We start from the raw sequence: 20,360 nt of genomic DNA, 5'->3' as shown, positions 1-20,360 counted from the left end.
GGCGAGACTAAGAACAGAAATTTCATGGCGTGCCAATTGCCATGGTTTGGCCCTCTGCTGTTTCATTGTCGCAATGCTACTAGGAATACAACAAACATGATCCTGGCAGTAGGTTGATGTTGTTGTTGCCGCTGCCGCCGGTGGCGGTGGGCTTCAAAACATGGCGGTCATTGTTTATGCGAAGAAGTTGACATGTGCCGCAGGATGGGCTGCAGGGTCAACAATGACGAGACGTCAAACTGCTTCATGGCGGGAGCGGTCAAGCCAAAGCAACGTCGGATTCTGTGAGGGATTCTTCTGGCGTGGCTTCCCGTCTGTGAGGGATGGGGCAAAAAGGCCATGCAAAAGACGCCACGTCTGTAGCGAAGCGGCGTCGAATGTGATGGGCGATGCCGCGATTGCTTCAGCATCTGCGAGGGATGTTGATGGGCGAAGAAAGTGGCACAGAAAAGGAGAGGTGAGGCCTGACGCATGAGGCAACTGAGGTCGGCAAGGCTGGTTCGAGGGTTCCACGGCGGCCAGGTCACGTCGGGGCGGCTGACGGGGTAGGTCCTCATGGTGACACGGAGGCGACGTTTTTCGTCTTGTTCGGCTTCATGGTCGCAGATGCAACCAAGCGCCGAAAGCGAACAGATGTGCGGCGCACGAGCAGGCTCCCGAAGCAGTTGTGAGCAAAGCCGGGGCGAGGTTGCACGCAACAATGACAATGGCAATACGCGGACGTGGGGCGGGTGGAGTGCGACTTTGATAGGCGACAGCGTGACATTCGGCAATCTGGGAGAAGTGGAGACGGGCGAAATCTTTGATTGCAGGAGAGGGCAGAGTTACACCCAACGGGCGGGAGCATGGTGTTGAAGTTTTTTAGTGGTTTTTTTTTTTTAGTGTTTTTTTTTTTTTTTTCTGATTGAGGAGAAGGAGAAAGAATGAGAGAGCTGGAGAGAGTGAGGGGAAGGACAGGACAGGACACACGTGGGCTGGGCTGGGCTGGGCTGGATTGGGCTTGGCTGCAGGCGGGTCGCGGGGGCTGCATCGGGCTAGCTGCGTTGCATCGTGTCGTATCATTATGCTGAGTGAGTGATTGAGTGAGTGATTGAGTGAGTGAGTGAGCGAGCGAGTGAGTGAGTGAGTGAGTGAGTGAGTGAGTGAGTGAGTGAGTGAGTGAGTGAGTGAGTGAGTGAGTGAATGAGTGAGTGAGTCCAGTCCATGTCTACTAGGACACACTCACAATGCCATCTCCTTCTCCTTCTACTTCTCCTTCTCCTCCTCCTCCTTGCCCTTCCCTTCCCCCTTCCATACCGCCTTATATATCCCCCGCCGGACCGTGACTGGGACCGGGACTGGGTTGACCTCCCTCGCTCCCTCCAGCTATATTGACTCTTGTCCGCTATCCCAGTCAATCAGTCAGTCAGTCCGTCAGTCCGTCCGTCAGTCAGTCCGTCAGTCAGTCCGTCATGCTCCCCTCGCCCATCCACGCCGTGCTGTCTCCGTCTCTGCCCTCCCCGTCTCCAAAGCGCGTCCACAATGTAGTTCGCGCCTGCGACCTCTCCATGGACGACTTTCTGCGTGACGTCCACCGTCAGTTTGACGCGCCCCTCCGCCCTGAGCGCCTCATCACCATGTCGGCCAAGCTGCAGGACCAGTTTGCCCAAAAGCTCAAGACTTCGCCCATGTGCATGCTGCCGTCCTACAACCACACGCTGCCCACTGGTCACGAACGCGGCACCTATCTCGCCCTTGACGTGGGCGGCTCGACTTTCCGCGTGGCCCTCGTCCAACTCGGCTCCAGGCGCATGGACCTGGTCACCATCCTTTGCTTCCCCATCAACAACGCCGTACGCGCCCTCGAAGGTCCCGTCTTTTTCGACTGGATGGCCGACCGCATCGCCGAAACTCTGCAAGATCCGCAAGTCCAATCCCATGTCGACAGCGCCCAAACGCTGCCCATGGGTTTGGCCTGGTCCTTTCCCGTTGAGTGAGCCAGCAGCATTCCTTTGGCCCCTGCAAACATGACTGATTTTTCAGACAAACTTCGACTCGCAGCGGCAATCTGATTGGCATGGGCAAGGGATTTCGCGCGACCAATGGCGTTCTCGGCCAGGACTTGGGCGACTTGATTCAGCAGGCGTGCGTGAGAAGGGTGGGCAAAATGTCCCTGGACAGCTAAGACTTGTGCTAATCATGACAGAACCTCAATGTCCGCATGGATGCCATTGTCAATGATTCTTCCGCCACTCTACTCTCGCGCGCTTACGAGGACGAGTCGACCCGGCTCGCATTGATTCTAGGTACCGGCCTGAACGCCTCAATCCATTTGCCTGTGACTGCCCTGTCCCGCGAAAAGTTTGGCCAGAGGCCCCAAGAGTGGCATGACGAGGCAGAACGCGTGCTCGTCAACACGGAATTGAGCATGTTTGGCAAAAACATTCTTCCCACAACGCGGTGGGACGACCATCTCAACGCCAACCATGACCATCCGGATTTCCAGCCGTACGAGCACTTGATCGGCGGCCGCTACATGGGCGAGATCGTGCGACTGATCCTGATCGAGGCCATTCAAAGAGCTGGGTTGTTTGGCGGCAACGTTCCCGAAAGATTCGACGAGCCGTACAGCTTCGACACGGGAATCATGGCCGTATTCGAGTCGTCAGTTCCTCGAATCACTATTTCACAGAAGCCGTTGCTAACAAAGAATGCAGTGACGAAACGCCCACCCTATCCAAGGCCTGCACCACCCTACAGGCGGCGCACCCCCTGCCCACGCCGCCGACCTACGCCGATCTCGTCCACGTCAGGCGCATCTGCCAGCTCGTATCACACCGTGCCGCGGCGTACCTGGCGACAGGCGTGCATGCGCTCTGGGAGCTGCGCAACAGGGCCGAGAACCTGACTCCCGCCACAGTCGGCCACGTCTCCATCAGCTGCAACGGCTCCGTCATTGAAAAGTACCCGGCCTTCAGGCCACTCGCCCAGCGCTACATCAACGAACTGACGACGCTCAGCGGCGCCAATCCCGCCGGCTGCGTCGATCTCGAGCTCGCATATGAGTCGTCCATATTTGGCGCTGCCGTTGCCGTGTGCTGCCTTGAGGACCATGATGACCATGTGTCGTAAAGCAAAAAAGTCAATCGAGCGCGTTGCAGCATGCGAGAGCGGAGCGGGGCAAAGGCAGGGAATAGCGCGCTGCTCGAGTCTCGATTGCCTCACTGCGATGCGACGCGACGCGACCCGTTTGTCGGGTGGTCGCCCTAGGAGGCACCGCCACCACTCGCCCGGGATCGTTGCGGCTGCATCCGCATTCTGCGCCGCTGCCGCTTCTGCTGCAGGCAGACTCGGCTCATGTCGGCGGGCGACGTGTCCAGCTGTTTGGTTGGCGCAACGCGAGGGGGCCGGGGCGACGAATCACTCTCAGCTCCTTCGCTGCGTCCATCACCCGCACTGTGCTGCTCTACGTGTTTCGGAGCGGGCAAGCAGGCAGTCCAGCAGGGCAAGCCAGTCAGCGATGGCTGCATGCGGTCGACCGGTGGACGAGGGACATGGAGCTCTCGAGTCCAAGTCGTTGTTGTTGCGCTCGTCGCACCGCAGCTGTGACTAGCCCCTCTGTTACCCATCCATCTTCTCTAACCGATGCGCTGCGATGCGATGCGCAGCCCGCCCGACCCAGCGGCCCCTGATATGCTGGCATGCAGCGACCGAGCTTGTGGGCGGTTTTGGAGCGCGTCACTGGTGGGTTTGGGTCGGAGTCGATTGGGTCATCAGCATCTTCGTCCGTCGTTCTTATCTCGAGCCGCATACGTAGCGGACTTGTGGCTGGCTATCCGTCATGGCGGGCTCAGCTGTCGTTCATGTACATATAGGGTGCATGTATACATAGAGACGAACAGAAGAGAGTGAGAGAAAGAAACCAGAAAAGTGGACGACAGTGAGACAGACCAATGAGACCAAATCCAGTCGCATTACCTTTGTACATCATCCAACGTCTTCCTACCATTTCAAAAAGAAGATTCCATCACATGAGCGAGATTTGGGCATGCCCCGCTGCAGGTACCTTGATCATCTCCGCCCGCCTTTTGCTCTCCTTCTCCACCCTCTCTACATCATCATCATCATCATCATCATCATCATCATCATCATCATCACCATCACCATCACCATCATTCCACAAACTCTCCAGCAGGCCCTACCATCCCACGTCGCTTTCCCACAATCAGGTTTTAGAATCACTCCGGACAATGTCGTGACGATTTGCATACATAGACTTGGATAGACTTGGTTGGGGTCATCAGATGGAGGCAGATCGGATAGACGAGATTTTGTCTACGCGCGTAGAGAAAGACAGATGGCAGCTGAGGAAACAAACGACTTGAATTCAAACCCGTTTGTCTTGTCTCTGCCCTTTTGTACCGTACCGTGCCGTACCGTACCGTACCGTGCACGCCTGCAATGGCTGAGTGCTATCCATGCTATATTTGCTTGCTTGCTTGCTTACTCGCTTGCATGCATTGCGTCGTCCATGTCCCTCTCTCTCTCTCCCCCCCCCGCGTGCCTGCCTGTCCTCTTCCTTCTTGCGAGGACACTTGCTTGTTGTCCCATTCGCAAACCACCACCTGCCTACGTCCTAGCCTCCTTACCAAAACAATAAACAGACAGACAGACAGACAGACAAACAAACAGCACAACAATACAAACAACGCGCGATGGCGAACCGGGCCAGCCGGTAGGTAGCCCGCCAGCTCGAGCGGCAATTGGACAAACAAACGAAAACCAATCCAAATCAAGAAGATGCGCTAGAGGCAAAGCAGCAAGCGTAGAAAGAGTCCGTTGGTCGTTTGGTTGCGCATAAAGGTCGTCAATCCACAGAAGATGTGGTTCTCTTTTTTATCTCTCAAATCACCAACCTCAGCCGCAGTCAGCTGCCTGCCTGTGAAGTGGGAGCTATGGTAGGTAATCAGTCAGTCAGCCCGCCGCCCAGCCAACCATTCGGTGAGCTGAGCTAGCCAAGCAGCGCAGCGCGGCGCAGCGGTCGACATGCTCAGCGCCGGCTTCGCCCAGACGTCCCGTCCCGTCCCGCCCAGCCCCAGTCCCTCGGGTACGCAACGCCCGGCAAAGTTTCAGTTTTGGCGCTAGGCAATGTCGGCCTTTTTTGAAACTTGGGAAGCTCCGGCAACTGAGAGTTTGATGATTTGGGTTGAGGCGCAGGCAGGCGGAATGAAGCGGGGCGGGGCGGGGCGGGATCGTGACTACCCCAGCGCCTCTTTCTTCCCTATGTCTGATGATGATGCTGACGGCAGGGGTTTAGGGTGAGGCGACGAGCACGAGGAAGATTTTTTTCTTCGTCTCTAGGTGCATAACAAAGCGAGGCGGTCTCGTCATTAAGTGTGCGAGACAGTACCCCGACTCGGCTTCATCTTCGCAGGCTGCAGGCGACAAAGGCTGAGCGCGCAATTGCCAGCGGAGCACGCACAAGTTGTAGTTCTCTGCAAGAATTGCGTTCTCCGCAAGACCTCCGTCCCCCAATCGTAGCTTCTACCATCCCAGGCGGACTTTGCGCGCGACGCCCGCTGAATACCGCAATTGCGGTCCGACCTTCCAACATGATGCAATTCCGCTGCATTCGGGTATCCCAAGACAAACAACGCAATCAGAAAGAGTAGAAGAGCAGTCGTAATATCGTAAGCAAGTCTTTCTTCCTCTTGAGTAGTACCAAGGCCCGCGGCGCCATCGTCAAATTTCGTTCAACCGACAAGCAGCCGGCCCGCAGCTCACGGCGATTGCTCTGAAAAGTAGCGCTTACTCCTGTTCCGCACCGCCATGGCCTTGGGATCTTGCGGAAGGTTGGTGTGATGAACAACATGCGGCCGGTACACTGCATCGACCGGTGGCATCCAATCATCTAGGCCGAGGGGAAAGTACTCGTAGAGCAGATCGGCGCTCTCGTCGGGACTGCTTATCAGGTTGAGGGAAAACGATGGAGTTCGTGGTGTCGGCTGGCTCAGCTTAGGCAGCTTCTTATGCGCTTCGGAGACCGAGTCGGGCTTCTTCGCTACCTCTTCGGTGAGGGACAAGGCAATAGGCTGTGGCAAAGCTGCGCGTTTCCGCGCACCGTGGTTGTGACGTGAGACTTCCGGGCTGGACTGTGCGTAGGGTGGTCCGGATTGCATGCCGTATGACGGAGGGGCGGGGGGAATGGCAGTCATGGGGCCATTTTGCGCCGTGGGAATCTTCCATTCGAAAAAGTCGGGGGACACCAGAGTGTCGTTGGGGTCGAACTGGAAAGGCATCTGCGGGATTTCGACGGTCGTAGCTTGCGAAGCTTCGCGCTTGTGGGTATGGCCGTGATTTGAATCGCCAGTAGAAGCCCTTGTCGTTGGCTGTGCAGGAGTGTGGGGTTTTCGAGCTGTGCTGCCGCTGCCGCTGATTGGAAAGTCTTTCCGAGACTGAAAGTTTCTCGGACTGCGTCCTCTTACTATGATGGCGCCAGACTGCACTTCACAGATTGGCGCGCGCACTCCTGAAGCCAATGTGGCCATGAGTTTGAGTCTGACGACGAAATGCTGTTGGAGTTCCTTCCGGCGGCCGTTGTTGGCCGTGGCGATTCGGAACTGCAGTCTCTTCCATGCTAATGGAAAGCTGACATATTCGGAATCTAGCTCTTGACCGTTGGCCATGTCTAGGGGTATCGATGGCGGCTCTTTTTCAGTCTTGTCTTCAACAAGCTGCGTGCTGCCTGCCGGGGTTTTCCATGGCACCGAAATGATCTTCACTGGGTTGCCTTCGACTGACTCAGTCGCTGAAATGACCAGTTCTTGCGCCAAAATTGGGACTTGTTCTCCCTGCTCGGTGAGGATGTAGTTCAAGCCGCGCGGCAAGGTGATGGTTCCCGTCACCTGGAACAGGTTGCGCCGGTAGCACGTCAGCTCAGTGGGTGGCGGGTTGCCATTGTCGCCCGACGCCCACGGCGACTCTGCTAGGAAAAACATGCCGCGCAACTGCGCGACGAGCGAAATGGTGTTGCGGCGGCAGGCATAGTCGAGGAGCGGGTACGGCAGTGTCGGAGCGCAGAAGCCGAGCAGTTTGTTATCGCGCTCGACCGAGTCGCCGTCGGCGGCGGCCGAGTCGGCGTGAGTTGGGTGCTCGAAAGCGCTAAAAGTGTCGGAAAAGGGGTCTTCATAGGCGGCGCTGGCAAAGGATCGCAAGGGGGCCTGCTGCTGCGGCGGCAGGGGGTGATGAGTGTAAGTCGCATCCTCGCTCCTGAGGGAGACGGATTAGCATGGTTTTGGCATGGTGCGGGCCGTCGCAGGACGCGTACCCAGCAAAAGTTTCGGCGTCGAAGTTGGAGTGACGGTCGAGGTTATCCAGCGGCAACATGGGCGCGTCGAGGGCGTCCGGGGCGGTTACGTTGGACAGTTGCATCGGCGCAGCCAGATAGGACATGGTGATGGTGTCGAAGCCGTCCATTGCTGCTGGAGTGGTGCAGACGGGCGCAAGGAGCGCTCATACGGACAGCGGTCGGGAGAGGATGCACGAATGGCGTGAGCATCGATGGTGGAAGCGTGAGAGGGTAAGAGAGAGAGAGAGAGAGAGCGAGCGAGTCTGGAGGATGGGTGGAAGATGGAGGTCAAAGTGCAGCCGTTGGCCTGGGCGGGCAGCCGGTGTGGAGTCTGGAGAAGCTTAGGTTGACTAAACCTGGGCTGGAGCTGGAGGCGGGCGGCCACGGACGGCCTAACGCCGTCGCCCGCCAGTCACTGGGCTCAGTACCGCCGCCAATACAGCAGAACAACTCACCCACCACCGACCGTCAGACTGATCTAAGATTGGAAGCCTGTGTATTCTGTGTCACGGCCGCCGCTCCCCTTGCGGTCACACGCAGCCGCCGACGTCTGAAGCTGATGAGGCACGATAACCACGATCGAGGGTCCATCCCAAGCCCCCTACGCAAGGGCTTCCTTGGGCCGCCGCAACGACTACTCCCCCTCCTCCTCCCCCTCCTCCTCCTCCTCCTCCCCCACCCCCACGTCCCGCTGCACCTCTTCTTTTCTCTACTCCCTCGACACCTGCACCTGACCGCCTCACGAAGGTGGCACCATGGTCCACGTCGCCGCGTCGCAGCTGACTTCCTCAAAGTTATGCAGCACATCGAAGCCCATCGACGACAGCCCGTCAATGTTGCCGTCCCCGTCAATCTGCGCCCGTCAGTCGTGTAGCCTTGCTGCAAGGGAGCAGCCGCGCTTACATAGTCGAGGATGCACGCGTTGCACGCCTGCTGTTTGAACTGCCGCATCCCCAGCAAAATCAGCCCCTGCAGCAGCGTCGAGTACTCGCCCACTGCGGGAGAGATGACCGGTGACGAAATCCCGCCCGTCACCTCGCCCGTGTCCTTCATGGCTGGCACAAACTCTGCCAGGCTCGAGTCCATGTTGTAGAGCACCACGGTCCCGACCAGCGCCCCGTCCTCGGATCTCTTGGCCCGGATGACGCCACACGCCCCTGGGTCCGCAAGCGCGAGCTTGTACACTTCGGCCAAGCCTTGCCGGTTGCTTGTCTTGATGTGGTCCAGCACCGCCTGCGAATACTCCCACCCGTACACCAGATCAAACTCAACCCCGGCGCTGCCCAGGCTCTTGGCCATTCCCTCGGGCGGCGTCCAAGTTGATAGATTGCGAGCCACCATGCTGCACACCGGCCTCGACAGAGCCGTGTTCCACCCAATATTGGCAAACCACGCCCGCAGTCGTTTTCGCTCTGCCCCGTGCCCAGTCGGGATGCCGAGGAAGATGCTTGGTAGCCTGGAGCCGAGCTGGAACCGCTTGATTCCTTCGCGTTGGAGGAGCGTTCGAATGGCGCGGTTGTGCAGCGAGTGACCAATCGAAAGCTTTCTTCTTGCTGGGTCCACAAATAGCGCGCCTATCACTCCTGTTCCCGTCGCTTTGAAAAAGTAGGTCGAACAAAACCCGTATAGGGCCTGCGTCGTGCTATTTCGGACGACAAAGTGCGACTCGATGACTTCTGGATGGTGCAGCAAAAAGGAATTCGAAGTAGCGCTGGCGAGCTCTGACCGTTGATTTGGTGGCATACTCTCGGTGATGGCCTTGATCAAATTGTCCAGCGCGTTGGCGTCTCTTTCGTCATTGAATATCTCCACGAGCCAGTGCTGCCGCGACTGGTGCAACTTCTGGCTTTGGCTGATGGTGCCAGGCAGGGTGCCTGAGGGATTGTGCTCTCCGTAGAGGATTTTGACAAGGGAATTAAGTGCCGTCTCTGTGAAGTCGTATGTACAAATATATGTGCCAATCGATGGGTCCATGGCGAAGTCGTAAGGAGAGCTCACCGCCACGACGATGAGCGGCTTCTCTCTTCGTTCGCCTCCGGCCGTATACTGCATGTTGCAAATCATGGAGACGTGTTTGGTGAAGCCTTGTTGATAGAGATTGCGGTTCGCATCGGCAGTGAGGATTATGATGGCGCTCGCCCTGTTGATCAAGTTCTCGTGGACTGGTCGGACCCCGTTAGCTGTGTAGGAAGTGTGAAGAACTCGCCCGTTCCGCTGCCGTGCCAAAGATCTGCCAAGTTCGCGGAAGACGCGCTCTCCACTCATGACAGACGCACTCCGTTCCCAGACTGCCGGCTCCGGTGAACCGGCAGAAACCGTTTCCGACAAGGCATATGACGCTGCTGATGCAGGAAGAGGTTTTACCAGGGGTGTTAGTAAGAGGAGCTCTTCGTCAGACTCGATAATGTTTGACAAGGGCAGAAAGCGGTTCTTGTCCCGGACGACGGTAATGGACTTGGTGTACGCCTTGGTGGACAGGGCAGTGTGGGATGGTTGCATTGTCGAGAGAATACTTATTCCGGGAGGATTAAGCGCCTGTTCCCAAGACGTACACTTTGACTTCATGGTCAAAACCCGACGAAGCGACTCCCTTACCCTGTCAATGGTGATGGCAGAGTTTTCGAAGCCGACCTTGAGGCCATCAATAGCTTCTTTCTGGACAGAGAATGAGCGGCACAGCAGCACAATGTCGCAGCCGGCATTGACGGCCATGACGGTTCCACCGCCGACGCCAATGTTGTGGCTCAGGGCCTCCATTTCCAGGCACTCGGAGACGACGACGCCCTCAAACTTGAGGTCTGAGCGCAATAGACCTTCGACGACCTGGTCAGACAGGCAAGCATGCATAATGTTGAGTCCGGCAGAGGACATGGCACATCCTCCAACCATCATCGAATCCAGTCCTTGGGAAATGGCATTACGAAAGGGAACGAGGGCACTCAGGCTGAGCTGCTCAAGCGATTCTGTGATGATGGGCACGTCGAGAGCGGAGCCCAGAAACTCCAGGTTGCCGTAAGAGGGGAAGTGCTTTCCCATGGTGACGAGGCCGGCCTCTTTGTAGCCCTTCATGAAGGCTACGCCGTAGGCCGACACCTCCTGCGGGTCATCGCCAGTGGTTCTGACTCCCAGAGGTTGATTGCGTGCATTGGTCAAGACATCAAGGCAGGGGCCCATGATCCAGTTGATGCCGCAGGCCGAGATCTCCTGGGCCGTGGCCTTGGCTACCTCGAAGGCCAGATCCGTCGAGCCGGTAGCGGCAATGCCCATGGCGCTGGGATACTGACGAATGTAGATTTCGTCAAAGAGACTGTTGACACCGCCATTCTCCTGGTCCACGCCGATGGCCAGCGGCACCGGGTGGCCGGCGTCGCGGGCACATTTCTGCAGTTCATAGCATAGTCTGGTGGTTTCTTCTGCGGCTTTGAAGGTTTAGCTACCATGCGCTGCTACGCTGACGGGCAATCTCACATTTAAGGTTTTTTGCCGTCAAAAGAATCGAGCCGATGTGGTGCTGCTCTATCAGTTGGCGGATCTGCGGCGTGACTGTGGTCCCATCGAAGCCCATCATGAACAGTTGGCCCTGTGCGATGCGGCGTCAGAGGTACATTGCGAGCTTGCCATGGCTAGTCCAAACATACCAGGGTCCTGCGAGCCAACGTCAACCATCTGGGGCGTCACATGGCGGGACGTGGATAGGGCTCTTACCAGTCCAAATTGTCCCAAAAGGGATCGAGGTGGGCCTGCTTGCCGACCATGGTGGTGGTGGTGGTGGTCGTAGGCGACGAATGACAGGGAGCGTCTTGCTCAGATGCGGAGCCTCTCACTGCGACGTCGAGTAAGTAGTATTGAGCATGTCTGCAACGTGCGGGCGGTCGGCGGTCGCCATGTAACACCAGTCATCCCTTGTCCTCTGCGACTGTAATGGCGATGGACGGGCGTGGGTAACAAGCTGACAGTCGTCGACGTTACATCTGCCGCCGGGCCCGCCGTCCCTCTCGGCTTCGACCGCCAATGCCCGCCCAAACCTCAACTACGTTACCCCCGTCCAAATCGCGTCCCTGCGATAAGCTCCATTGCGACCATGACGTTTGACGCGCCATGTGCCGTCTTCGCGCTGCGACTTTGCTCCGCCGCTTGCGAAGAGAAAAGTTTGTGCAATTTGCCAGTCAAATCATGCCGTCCTTTCCTTGACCCGTTTTGCCTTCTCTTCGCCCTGCGTCCACGGTCTTTTCCTCCTTCAGTCAACATCCTGCTCCATCATGCCGTCGGCAATTCCCATTTCCCCTGTCCGTGAACCAAGCGGCATCACGAAATTCACCAATTGCCGCGTCGTCCGGGACAATGCCCTGGTGTACGACGACCTGTGGTTCAGCTCCGTGGCCGGCAAAGTCCTTCACAGCCAACAAGTATTCTACGAGCACCAGTTAGTCCCGGACGAGACTGTTGATCTGGGCGGCCGTATTGTGGCATCGGGCTTCATCGACGTGCAGCTCAATGGTGGCTTTGGCTTTGACTTTTCCGTCGTCCCAGACGACATCTCGCTCTATGCCAAGGGCGTGCGGCGTGTCAACAGGAGCCTCATCCGCACTGGTGTCACGTCCTACCTTCCAACCTTGACCAGCCAGGACAAAAGCGTCTATCACAAGGTCAGCAAAGCCCCAAAGCATGGAAGAAGTAGGCAAGCAGCAAGAACACCAGCGCTGACGTGGGAGACCAAATCAGGCACTGCCCTTTCTCGGACCCTCCGGCTCGCGACGCAACGCAGCAGATGGCTCAGAATCTCTTGGTGCACACTGCGAAGGGCCGTTCCTCAATCCGACCAAGAATGGTGTCCACAGCGTTTCGGTTCTACGAACAGCACCGCGAGGCTTGGCCGATCTTGAGGAATGCTATGGCGCCGAAAACATGCAAGGCGGAAGCGACACCAACACGCGTAGTCAAATACGGCTCATCACGCTCGCGCCTGAGCTGCCCGGCACGCTGTCTTGCATTCCAGCCCTGCGAGCCCGCGGCATTGACGTTTCCATCGGACACTCGGAAGCGTCATTCGAAGAAGCCAGCGCAGCCATCTCGGCCGGCGCAGCCATGATAACGCACCTCTTCAACGCTATGCGGCCCCTGCACCACCGCAACCCTGGCATCTTCGGGGTTCTCGGGACAGCAGCGACGACGTCGCAGACGAAGCCGTTCTTTGGGCTCATTGCCGACGGGATCCACCTGCACCCGACGACGGTCAAGATAGCGTGGCACGCACACCCGGCGGGCATGGTGCTGGTGACCGACGCCATGGCGCTGGCCGGGCTGGGCGACGGCGTCTACGACTGGACCAACGGGTCGCGCATCGTCAAGCGCGGGTCGGTCCTCACGCAGCAGGAGACGGGCCGCATCGCCGGCAGCGCCGTCTCGCTCATCGAGTGCGTCAACAACTTTCTCAACTGGTCCGGCGCCAGCGTTCCCGAGGCTGTCGGCGCCGTCACTCGCACTCCCGCCCGCATGCTCGGCGTCCAAGACACAAAGGGCTCGTTGCTACCCGGTGCCGACGCCGACTTTGTCGTCTTGAGCGAGGACGTATTGCCGGGTGCCGCCGAGGGCGAGTGCCCGATACGCAGACTGAATGTCGATCAGGTGTGGAAGTTTGGCAGGCGCGTGTTTGACGTTGCCGACGATGAGGAAGAAATGGCGATGAAGTAGATTCTCAAGGTGAGACATCAAACGATGTTATGATTGCTGATCTGCTTGGAGTTTAGTATCACTCTTCTGCTTCCCAGCCTCTTCTTTTCCCTTTTGCTCACCGCGGCGACGCAATTTAGACATCACATCATATGCTGTAGTACTGTGCACCAAACAATAGAACTAGCAAAGCACAGTAGACATAGTCATCTGTATTACGGGCGTTGTAAGGCGCTCAGGTATCACTGGGGACTTTTGTCTTGGTTAAGGGATGAGTTATATAGAACACATGGCAATCACAGATTGAATCCTGGTCCCATGACACGTTTCCACAGACAAACATGCCACGATATAGCCCCAAACCGCGAGTCCAAACCTCCATCTTGTCAAGGAGGCGCGCACGACTTCCTGCCGGTCCGCGGCCCGCGCCCTCGCCCTCAATTTGCAGCTTCTCTTTTGCCCGATTAGGACAGAGGTTGTGATCGTGCGTTCGAGTACGAGTTGCGTTGGAGTGCAAAGGAGATGTCACGTACCTGGGAGCAGTCTTTGTCAAGTACAGTACTGCCACATCTTGTTTTAGGAGCAGTTGTTCGTGAGCACAACTGTGACCTGCTTAGAGGGAGCAGTCATTGGCCATCACATCCACGTTTAGGGAGCAGTCGTGGGCCGGTACATCTAGGGAGCAGCCATTCGGCAGCGCGGTTGCGCTTAGGGAGCAGTCGTCCAATAACCACCGCTGCCACGTTCATGGAGCAGTCGTTCACTAGGTACCGCAGCCGTGCTCAGGGAGCAGTCATCAACTGCAACGGCTGATCTAGACAGGACGAAGGAAAACGACAAGAAAGGCTAGACGGATGCCTCTTATCAATAGCGTTTGAGATAAAAGAGATCGCTATAATTCAGAATGCCGTCAGTCGGCTTGAACGCTCCATCTAACAAACAAATCAAATCCAAACAAAAGAAAACAATGGAAAAATCAAAGCAATCCATCTTCATCTATGGGAGATCTCGCCGCTTTCACTCTCTCCTCAGTTCTTCTACTACCCAGAACCCCTACAAGAAGATACATGGTAATAAACTTTACAGTTTCGACTTCTCCTTGGGGCCCGCCAGCGGATCGTAGACGTTCAGACTCAGTGTGTCGGACGGCACGCCTGCGCTGTGGAAGCTCAGGCCGCGCGTGTCGAGCAGGCTGGGGTTGAGCTGGTCGACGCTGGACGCGCCAATGAGGCGCATGTTCATCTCCATTTCGTCCTGTGCGCAAGAGGCGGTTAGCTAATACCAACAAGAAAACGAGAGTCTCGAAAGTTGGGGAAGGCATAAATGGAAAGCTAGACTTGCCTTGAGCAGCTGCATGGCGCGATCTACGCCCGCAAGGCCATACGCAGACATGGCGTACAGGAACGGGCGACCAATACCGACACCCTTTGCGCCGAGGCACAGAGCCTTGATGATGTCGGTAGCGCGGCGGATGCCGCCGTCGATGTAGACTTCGATACGCTTGTCCCAGCCGCGCTCGCGCAGGATGGGCATGACCTCAGCGAGCACTTCGACGCCGGAGCGCGCAAAGTCGAGCTGGCGGCCGCCATGGTTGCTCAGCACGACGCCCTGCACACCATACTCGACAGCCTTGAGCACGTCCTCGACGCACTGCACGCCCTTGAGGATGATGGGCATCGAAGTGATAGATTTGAACCACGCAATGTCCTTCCAGCTCAGGCTGGGGTCGATGAAAGACGAGATGGCGCGCGCGGCTCCCTGCGAGCGGTCCACGTTGTCGCCCGACGAGCTCTGCACATTGGATCCCACGTCGTCGAACTTGGACCGCATGTCCTTCTCGCGCCGACCTAGCTGCGGCGCATCGACAGTGATGAAAAGACCCTTGCACCCGCGCTTCTCGGCGTGTTCGACGATGCGCTTGGTAATGTTGCGATCTTTGTTGACGTATAGCTGCAGCCATTGCACTTGACCCTCGCCAGCCGCGTCGACGATTTCGTCAAAGGAGCAAGACGCCAGTGTAGGGATCATCTGGATCACATTGTGCTTGTGAGCGCCTCTTGTCAGGACAACTTCGCCTTCGGGGTTGCCGAGTTTGCCTAGTGCGGTAGCTGTCACGTAAAATGGGATAGAGACGGGCGTTCCGAGCATGGTGGTCGAGGAGTCAACTTTTTCCACGTCAACGAGAACGCGCGGACGGAACCAGATCTTGTGGAAAGCAGAGTGATTTTCGCGCAGTGTCTGCGCAAGTTAGCATGCCAGCTTATCCTGCGAAGATAAGGTGCGAAGGCTGGCATTCAGAGCTCCATGACCGAGGGACCTTCTTACAATCTCATCGTCTGCACCACTTGAGTAATATGCCCACGCAGTCTTCTTCATTATTTTCCTAGCCACGGCCTCAAAGTCCATCAGGTTGTAGCATTGCTCCAGTATTGGCATGGTCTTTATCCTCTCCTGGCGCTCCCTTTCCTCCGGATCATCTGCCCTCTCTTCCTGCTCTACCGTATTCATGTCCACCTCGCCCAAGTGCTTATCCGGCTCCAGGTACTTGTCCAGCGTGTCCGGAGGGTGGATGGGCTCGAATTCCTCGGTGGCGTCCTTGCCCGCGTACTTGAGGATAATCTTCGACCCACCAGGGTGTTCGGGGAGAAATTCGGTCACGTCGTATGCTCGACCGTGGACAATGACCCAGCAGCTTTCCGCGGAATTGTGCTGGGCCACGTCGGCGCCGGTCAGCTTTACCGGCTGCGTGTCGTTGCTCTTGCGGTTCATGGTGATGAGAGGGCGAGGAGCGAGTCGGACGGGCCGGGGGTTGTGGGTGGTGATGTCGGGACGCAAAGAAAGGTCTTCGGGGGATGGATGACTTAAAAAATATCATGATCTGAGGACAAGGTGGCGTATAAAGTCGCAGTCTACGGACAGCGGGACGTGTACATGACCAGTCGATGCGACTGGCGCGGACAAGCTCGGTTGATCGTAGCGCGAGAGTGTGGGGTAAAGACCGACGAGGCCGGCCGTGAGCCAATGGCACGGCGACGTTTGTTGAGCATTCCCGGCACCCACGACCCGAACGACGCGCCGATCCGGGACCTGAGCGACTCTTGGGCCCGTTTGCCCGAACAAGACAACTGAAAGAAGCCACACCCGACTGTTTGGTATCATAGTTATGACAGTTGCTGGAGAAAGGAAGAACTAACTACCTTTGAAAAAGCCCTTCGAAACTCAGTATATTCTTTGATTGACCACTGTCGTTGCACTTGCTTCTTTTCATCGTTGAACTTATACATGCTCAAAACCTGGCATTCATGCCTGTCAAATCTCGTCAAACCGCAGTCGTGCTCGTATGAGGGGAAATGCCAATGCCAAAGGAATAATGGATGTATTGTAGAAGAGGGATTCGGCCCTCAATCTATCCACTCGTCGCTGCTATTGGGGTTGACAGGATGTCCAATAATCTTGTACCAGCATCTGTCTTGAACTATTCTCTTGGAGCTGACTTTACGGAGACACTGTATTGACGTTGACTTGAATTCCCCAAATCAGGACCATGAAAGCGAAGCTGGCCCCCTTGATGAAACAGGGGCAGTCGTGATATCAAAGCGGCGTCAGAGGAATTCGAAATGGGGTCTCAAGGAACTATCGATGGAGACGTCTCCAAGATGAGTCCAGGTTTGCGGGTCGGGACATCGACGAACTTCAGATATCACAAGGTGAAAAGGTGCGGAAGCAGAAGACGACGCAAATCATGGTGCCATTTCAAAGACAATTAGTCGGCTTGGCAACAGCGAAGAGGGCGTGACGTAGGTTTGTTGTTGCAGATTCCCGTCTTCGACAGGGATGTGAGTTTGTTAAGCGGCCGTCGCGGCACATGCGGCCGGGCAGGCCCGAGGGTGGCTCTTACACGTCAACACCGATGCGCGAAGTTTGGGTACCAACCATGGCAGCAGTGAAGAACACATTGTTATAGCTAGCGTCGACGGGAAAAGATGGGGCGGCTCGAGGGCGCACTCACTCGGCTTGGCTTATTTTTCGCAACAGCACGAGGCGTCGGCCAAGACAATGGCGGCTGGCCGTGGACACGCGCAACTTTTAGCTTGGGCCTAGGTGGTCGCCTGGCACATGGATCGGACCACTCCAGCGCTGCGACAACCTCAACACCATAACCCCCTCGTCTTCTTCGCTCGCTGCTAGACCAAACGGGGCCATGCAGAGGCCGCTTATGGCTCTTCGACGCTGTCAGGCCCTTTCCTTCTCTCATTCTCTGTCAACGCCGCTTTCGTGAAGTGCCGATCGACCAGCCTAGAGCCCATCGCCCAGCGCCGCACTTGCAGCACCAGGGAAAGCCAGCGTCCCATCATCAGGCTCCCACTACTCTTCCACGCTACTCCTGCTCCGGCCTTTGCCCCGACTCGTCTCACTCCCTCAAACACTGCCCCTCCAAGCAAAACTGCCCACCCCATTCCGTTTCTCTCCACCCGTCGCAGAGCCCGCCGAACATGGCCGGCACCGACCTCGAGGCCAAGATTGTTGTCTTGGGTTCTCAAGGTGTCGGCAAAACAAGCTTGGTCCACCGCTACGTCAAAAACAACTTTGCAAACACCACCTCGACCGTCGGCGCCTCGTTTCTCACCAAGAAGGTTGTTGACATCGACACCTCGACCGTCGTGCGACTGCAGATATGGGACACGGCCGGCCAGGAGCGGTACCGCAGCATCTCCAAACTGTACTACCGGGGTACGTGCTCTACCCACTTGGACCCTGTGTAGACAGACAGACCCTGCATCTTAGTGCCGCATGCCCACGCCGTTTGCTGACTGTCATTCGCCTAGGAGCCAATGCCGCTGTCCTCTGCTACGACATTACCGATCCCAAATCCTTCGAGGAAATGGGCCGCTGGCTTCTCGAGCTCAAGAAGAACCTTGGCGACGACATTATACTGCACGTTGTTGGCACCAAGTCCGACAAGGTTGCCGAGGACCCTACCCTGCGCAAGGTACCTTTTGAGCGCTGCATAGCCTACGTCGCCGAGAACCTCTATCCGCAACACCAGCCGCACGACAAGCCGACGACGCCGATTCCCAGGAGCCTCTGGGGTGTCGCAAATGGCGGCAAGGACGACAGCGGCATGGCGAGCCCGCAGAGCAACCGCAGCAGTGGGTTCTGGGGCCAAGACATTGGCTGGGATTGCTGCCATGAAATCAGCGCCAAGGACGGCGAGGGAGTCGAGGAGGTCTTTCGCGTCATTACGCGCAAGCTGGTCGAGCAGCGCAACAAGGTCATGGAGCTCGAGATGTTGAGCACGCGCGGCGTCACTCCTGCGGCGACCGGCTACTCGAATCAAAACGGCTACTTTGAGTACACCAATGCCAATCCCAACGGCAGCTTCAGGGTGGGCATCGGCGACAAACGAAGAAGCTGGCTGGGCTTCCCCTCGCCGGCTGTCGCCAATGGGCAGAGTGCTGGCGCCGATGACTTGTCTGCAGACATTGAGCGGCGCGAGAAGAAAGGCGGCAAGTGTTGCTGACCGTTCCTGACACTCATATCTTAATGTTGTGTGTACAGCTTCTTCGGGAGGATGCTGTACATGGAGTTTGGAGCTTCGTTTTCTTGCTGGCAGGTTCCATCATTCTTATCGTCTTCAGACTGTTATTCTTGGCTTGGTCGGTCCATTCTTCTCTCTCCTCCTATTTCCTTTTGTCCTGCCGTTTGTCCGTATTCTCTCCTTTAGCACGAGGCGTTTTCCTGGCGGACTTGTCTTGTAGTACTTCATTTGTTTTACCTCTTTTCCTTGCTTCTTAATCCGGTTCCCGACTATCAGAAGTCTGTTACACTTATCTGTAAAGCGAGCTCGCGCAGTTGGACGGGTGTTCGCTGTGATTATTTATAGCCGTCAAAGATACCCCTTTGGATATCCGCCTTCAAACTAGATCAACTGCCGTGAGCCACGTTGAATACGATGCTGCCTCTCTCATTAATCAGCCAATCGCGCTCCATGATACAGCCGGCGCGATACATTGAACTCTCTACTGCGGCCAGTGGCGTCTGTTAAACGTGCCTTGACACAAGCACCTTTGTTCAATCGATTGACCTACGTCGGCTTCCCCTATTTCTCTTTGCCATTGATGTCAAGCTGTTGCTTGAAAGCCGCTGAGAATAACAAAAATTTATTGCGCGTGTAGTCGCTCTTTATTGCTCTCATGCACAGGATCTCTATCCAGCATATATACCTATCCATTAACGTACCGGTGTCATGAAAAGGCAATCATACGCATGTCTCTAGGAAAAATTCATCATGTCCCGTCTCGGACGATTGCTTGACGGAAATCTGGAGTGTCGATGGCGGGTACTCTGTCTATATTTGTTCCCGTTATGATCTCTTTCATGGGTATATCTAGGCTGTCATTCTTTTCCTCCACCTGCCACAACCTGCAACACCAAGAAGAGGGCTATAGCCCACCAGTACCTATTGAAGTAGTGTCAATATCTTCAACAAATCTGTTCATTCAAGACGGCACCACTTACTTTTGCAAAAACGTCTTTTGCGGCTCTTCCTGACCGGCCACCTTGCCGCTCTCGTCCAGGACGACGGGCTTGTTCAGCACGGGAGCCGGGCCCTTCTTGACACGCTCGACGCGCACGTCGACCTCTTCGTCTGCCTCGTTTGTGCGGGGGACGGCGCCGAGACCGACGGTGAAGACGACGTCACCGGTAGGTGCTGCGTGCAATACCAGCGTCTTCTTGTAGTACGGGGTCAGGGCAGCGGCGGAGGTGAGGATGGAAGAGGACGACGAGTCGGAGGAGAGGCCGATGCGGACGAGCGACGAGAGGTCGGAGGGGCTGGTCGGAGGGGTCCACGAGAGCAGCGCGGCCGACGCGTTGGCGGCGTGGTAGGAGAGCTTGGCGAGGGGCTGCGGCTGCGCTTTGCCTTCGCCGAGCGGCCAGGCGAAGACGGTGAGGGTCGTCGTGTCGGCGGCGGTGCTGCTGTCGGCCCAGGCAAAGGTGCTGAGGAGGAAGAAGAGGACAGCCGCGATGAGACGCACGGGCGCCGTGGCTGTTGATGCGCGAGCCATGGTGTCTGATGCAGACGCGATGCGGTGCGATTGCTGGCTGCCGAGCCGGTGCGCGATGCGGACGTTGGCGGTTGACGTTGGTGTGGCGAACCGACGGCGGCGGGATGATGTTGCGGCCCACTGTTCTTACATCGACGCCGGGTCATTGACGAGCGGGAGCTCGGTCTCGTAGGGCTGCACTGGTCCACGGAGCCAAGTGCGCCGCGCGAAAACCACCTGCAGCTGTAGCTACCGCCTTGGTCTTTTTAACTGCCAATTCTTGGACACGTTGGCGGCGGACAGCAGGCCAGGTCAGA

The 20,360-nt window shown here is 56.9% G+C and overlaps 8 protein-coding genes across 8 annotated transcripts; 4 read left to right on the top strand and 4 right to left on the bottom strand.

Annotated features, from left to right (window-relative positions):
* The first annotated feature begins 1,265 nt into the window (after nucleotides 1-1,265).
* IWZ02DRAFT_89174 (uncharacterized protein) lies at nucleotides 1,266-3,178 on the top strand. Its single transcript, XM_066771380.1, has 4 exons — nucleotides 1,266-1,972; nucleotides 2,023-2,137; nucleotides 2,186-2,643; nucleotides 2,697-3,178. The coding sequence occupies exons 1-4, from the start codon at nucleotides 1,452-1,454 to the stop codon at nucleotides 3,109-3,111; spliced, it is 1,509 nt and encodes a 502-aa protein (XP_066619067.1). The 5' UTR covers nucleotides 1,266-1,451; the 3' UTR covers nucleotides 3,112-3,178.
* A 2,581-nt stretch (nucleotides 3,179-5,759) lies between these two features.
* Nucleotides 5,760-7,455, bottom strand: IWZ02DRAFT_471866 (acid phosphatase; the record flags this gene model as incomplete). Its single annotated transcript, XM_066768909.1, has 2 exons — nucleotides 5,760-7,248; nucleotides 7,307-7,455. 2 exons carry the CDS (start codon nucleotides 7,453-7,455, stop codon nucleotides 5,760-5,762), a joined length of 1,638 nt encoding a protein of 545 aa, XP_066619066.1.
* A 526-nt stretch (nucleotides 7,456-7,981) lies between these two features.
* Nucleotides 7,982-11,258, bottom strand: IWZ02DRAFT_461986 (glycoside hydrolase superfamily). The gene is made up of 5 exons (XM_066768255.1): nucleotides 11,033-11,258; nucleotides 10,966-10,972; nucleotides 10,796-10,907; nucleotides 8,231-10,746; nucleotides 7,982-8,180 (listed from the first exon to the last, which is right to left on the bottom strand). The coding sequence occupies exons 1-5, from the start codon at nucleotides 11,080-11,082 to the stop codon at nucleotides 8,067-8,069; spliced, it is 2,799 nt and encodes a 932-aa protein (XP_066619065.1). The 5' UTR covers nucleotides 11,083-11,258; the 3' UTR covers nucleotides 7,982-8,066.
* On the top strand, nucleotides 11,250-13,316 carry IWZ02DRAFT_408847 (N-acetylglucosamine-6-phosphate deacetylase). Its single transcript, XM_066765696.1, has 2 exons — nucleotides 11,250-11,973; nucleotides 12,050-13,316. The coding sequence occupies exons 1-2, from the start codon at nucleotides 11,587-11,589 to the stop codon at nucleotides 13,016-13,018; spliced, it is 1,356 nt and encodes a 451-aa protein (XP_066619064.1). The 5' UTR covers nucleotides 11,250-11,586; the 3' UTR covers nucleotides 13,019-13,316.
* Nucleotides 13,317-13,343: 27 nt separating this feature from the next.
* On the top strand, nucleotides 13,344-13,892 carry IWZ02DRAFT_89183 (uncharacterized protein). The gene has a single exon (XM_066771381.1). It carries the CDS (start codon nucleotides 13,520-13,522, stop codon nucleotides 13,808-13,810), a length of 291 nt encoding a protein of 96 aa, XP_066619063.1. The 5' UTR covers nucleotides 13,344-13,519; the 3' UTR covers nucleotides 13,811-13,892.
* IWZ02DRAFT_89130 (FMN-dependent dehydrogenase-domain-containing protein) lies at nucleotides 13,655-15,995 on the bottom strand. The gene is made up of 3 exons (XM_066771379.1): nucleotides 15,323-15,995; nucleotides 14,339-15,235; nucleotides 13,655-14,251 (listed from the first exon to the last, which is right to left on the bottom strand). The coding sequence occupies exons 1-3, from the start codon at nucleotides 15,764-15,766 to the stop codon at nucleotides 14,078-14,080; spliced, it is 1,515 nt and encodes a 504-aa protein (XP_066619062.1). The 5' UTR covers nucleotides 15,767-15,995; the 3' UTR covers nucleotides 13,655-14,077.
* A 1,100-nt stretch (nucleotides 15,996-17,095) lies between these two features.
* IWZ02DRAFT_461978 (GTP-binding protein yptV5) lies at nucleotides 17,096-18,937 on the top strand. Its single transcript, XM_066768254.1, has 2 exons — nucleotides 17,096-17,728; nucleotides 17,824-18,937. Exons 1-2 carry the CDS (start codon nucleotides 17,491-17,493, stop codon nucleotides 18,516-18,518), a joined length of 933 nt encoding a protein of 310 aa, XP_066619061.1. The 5' UTR covers nucleotides 17,096-17,490; the 3' UTR covers nucleotides 18,519-18,937.
* Nucleotides 18,938-20,146, bottom strand: IWZ02DRAFT_408842 (uncharacterized protein). The gene is made up of 2 exons (XM_066765695.1): nucleotides 19,517-20,146; nucleotides 18,938-19,457 (listed from the first exon to the last, which is right to left on the bottom strand). The coding sequence occupies exons 1-2, from the start codon at nucleotides 20,062-20,064 to the stop codon at nucleotides 19,394-19,396; spliced, it is 612 nt and encodes a 203-aa protein (XP_066619060.1). The 5' UTR covers nucleotides 20,065-20,146; the 3' UTR covers nucleotides 18,938-19,393.
* Between the last annotated feature and the right edge of the window lie 214 nt (nucleotides 20,147-20,360).

This window comes from Phyllosticta citriasiana (genome assembly GCF_038021145.1).
Source record: "Phyllosticta citriasiana strain CBS 120426 chromosome Unknown IWZ02scaffold_15, whole genome shotgun sequence".
Taxonomy (NCBI): Eukaryota; Fungi; Ascomycota; class Dothideomycetes; order Botryosphaeriales; family Phyllostictaceae; genus Phyllosticta; species Phyllosticta citriasiana.
This window is presented reverse-complemented; position numbering and strand designations above follow the sequence as displayed.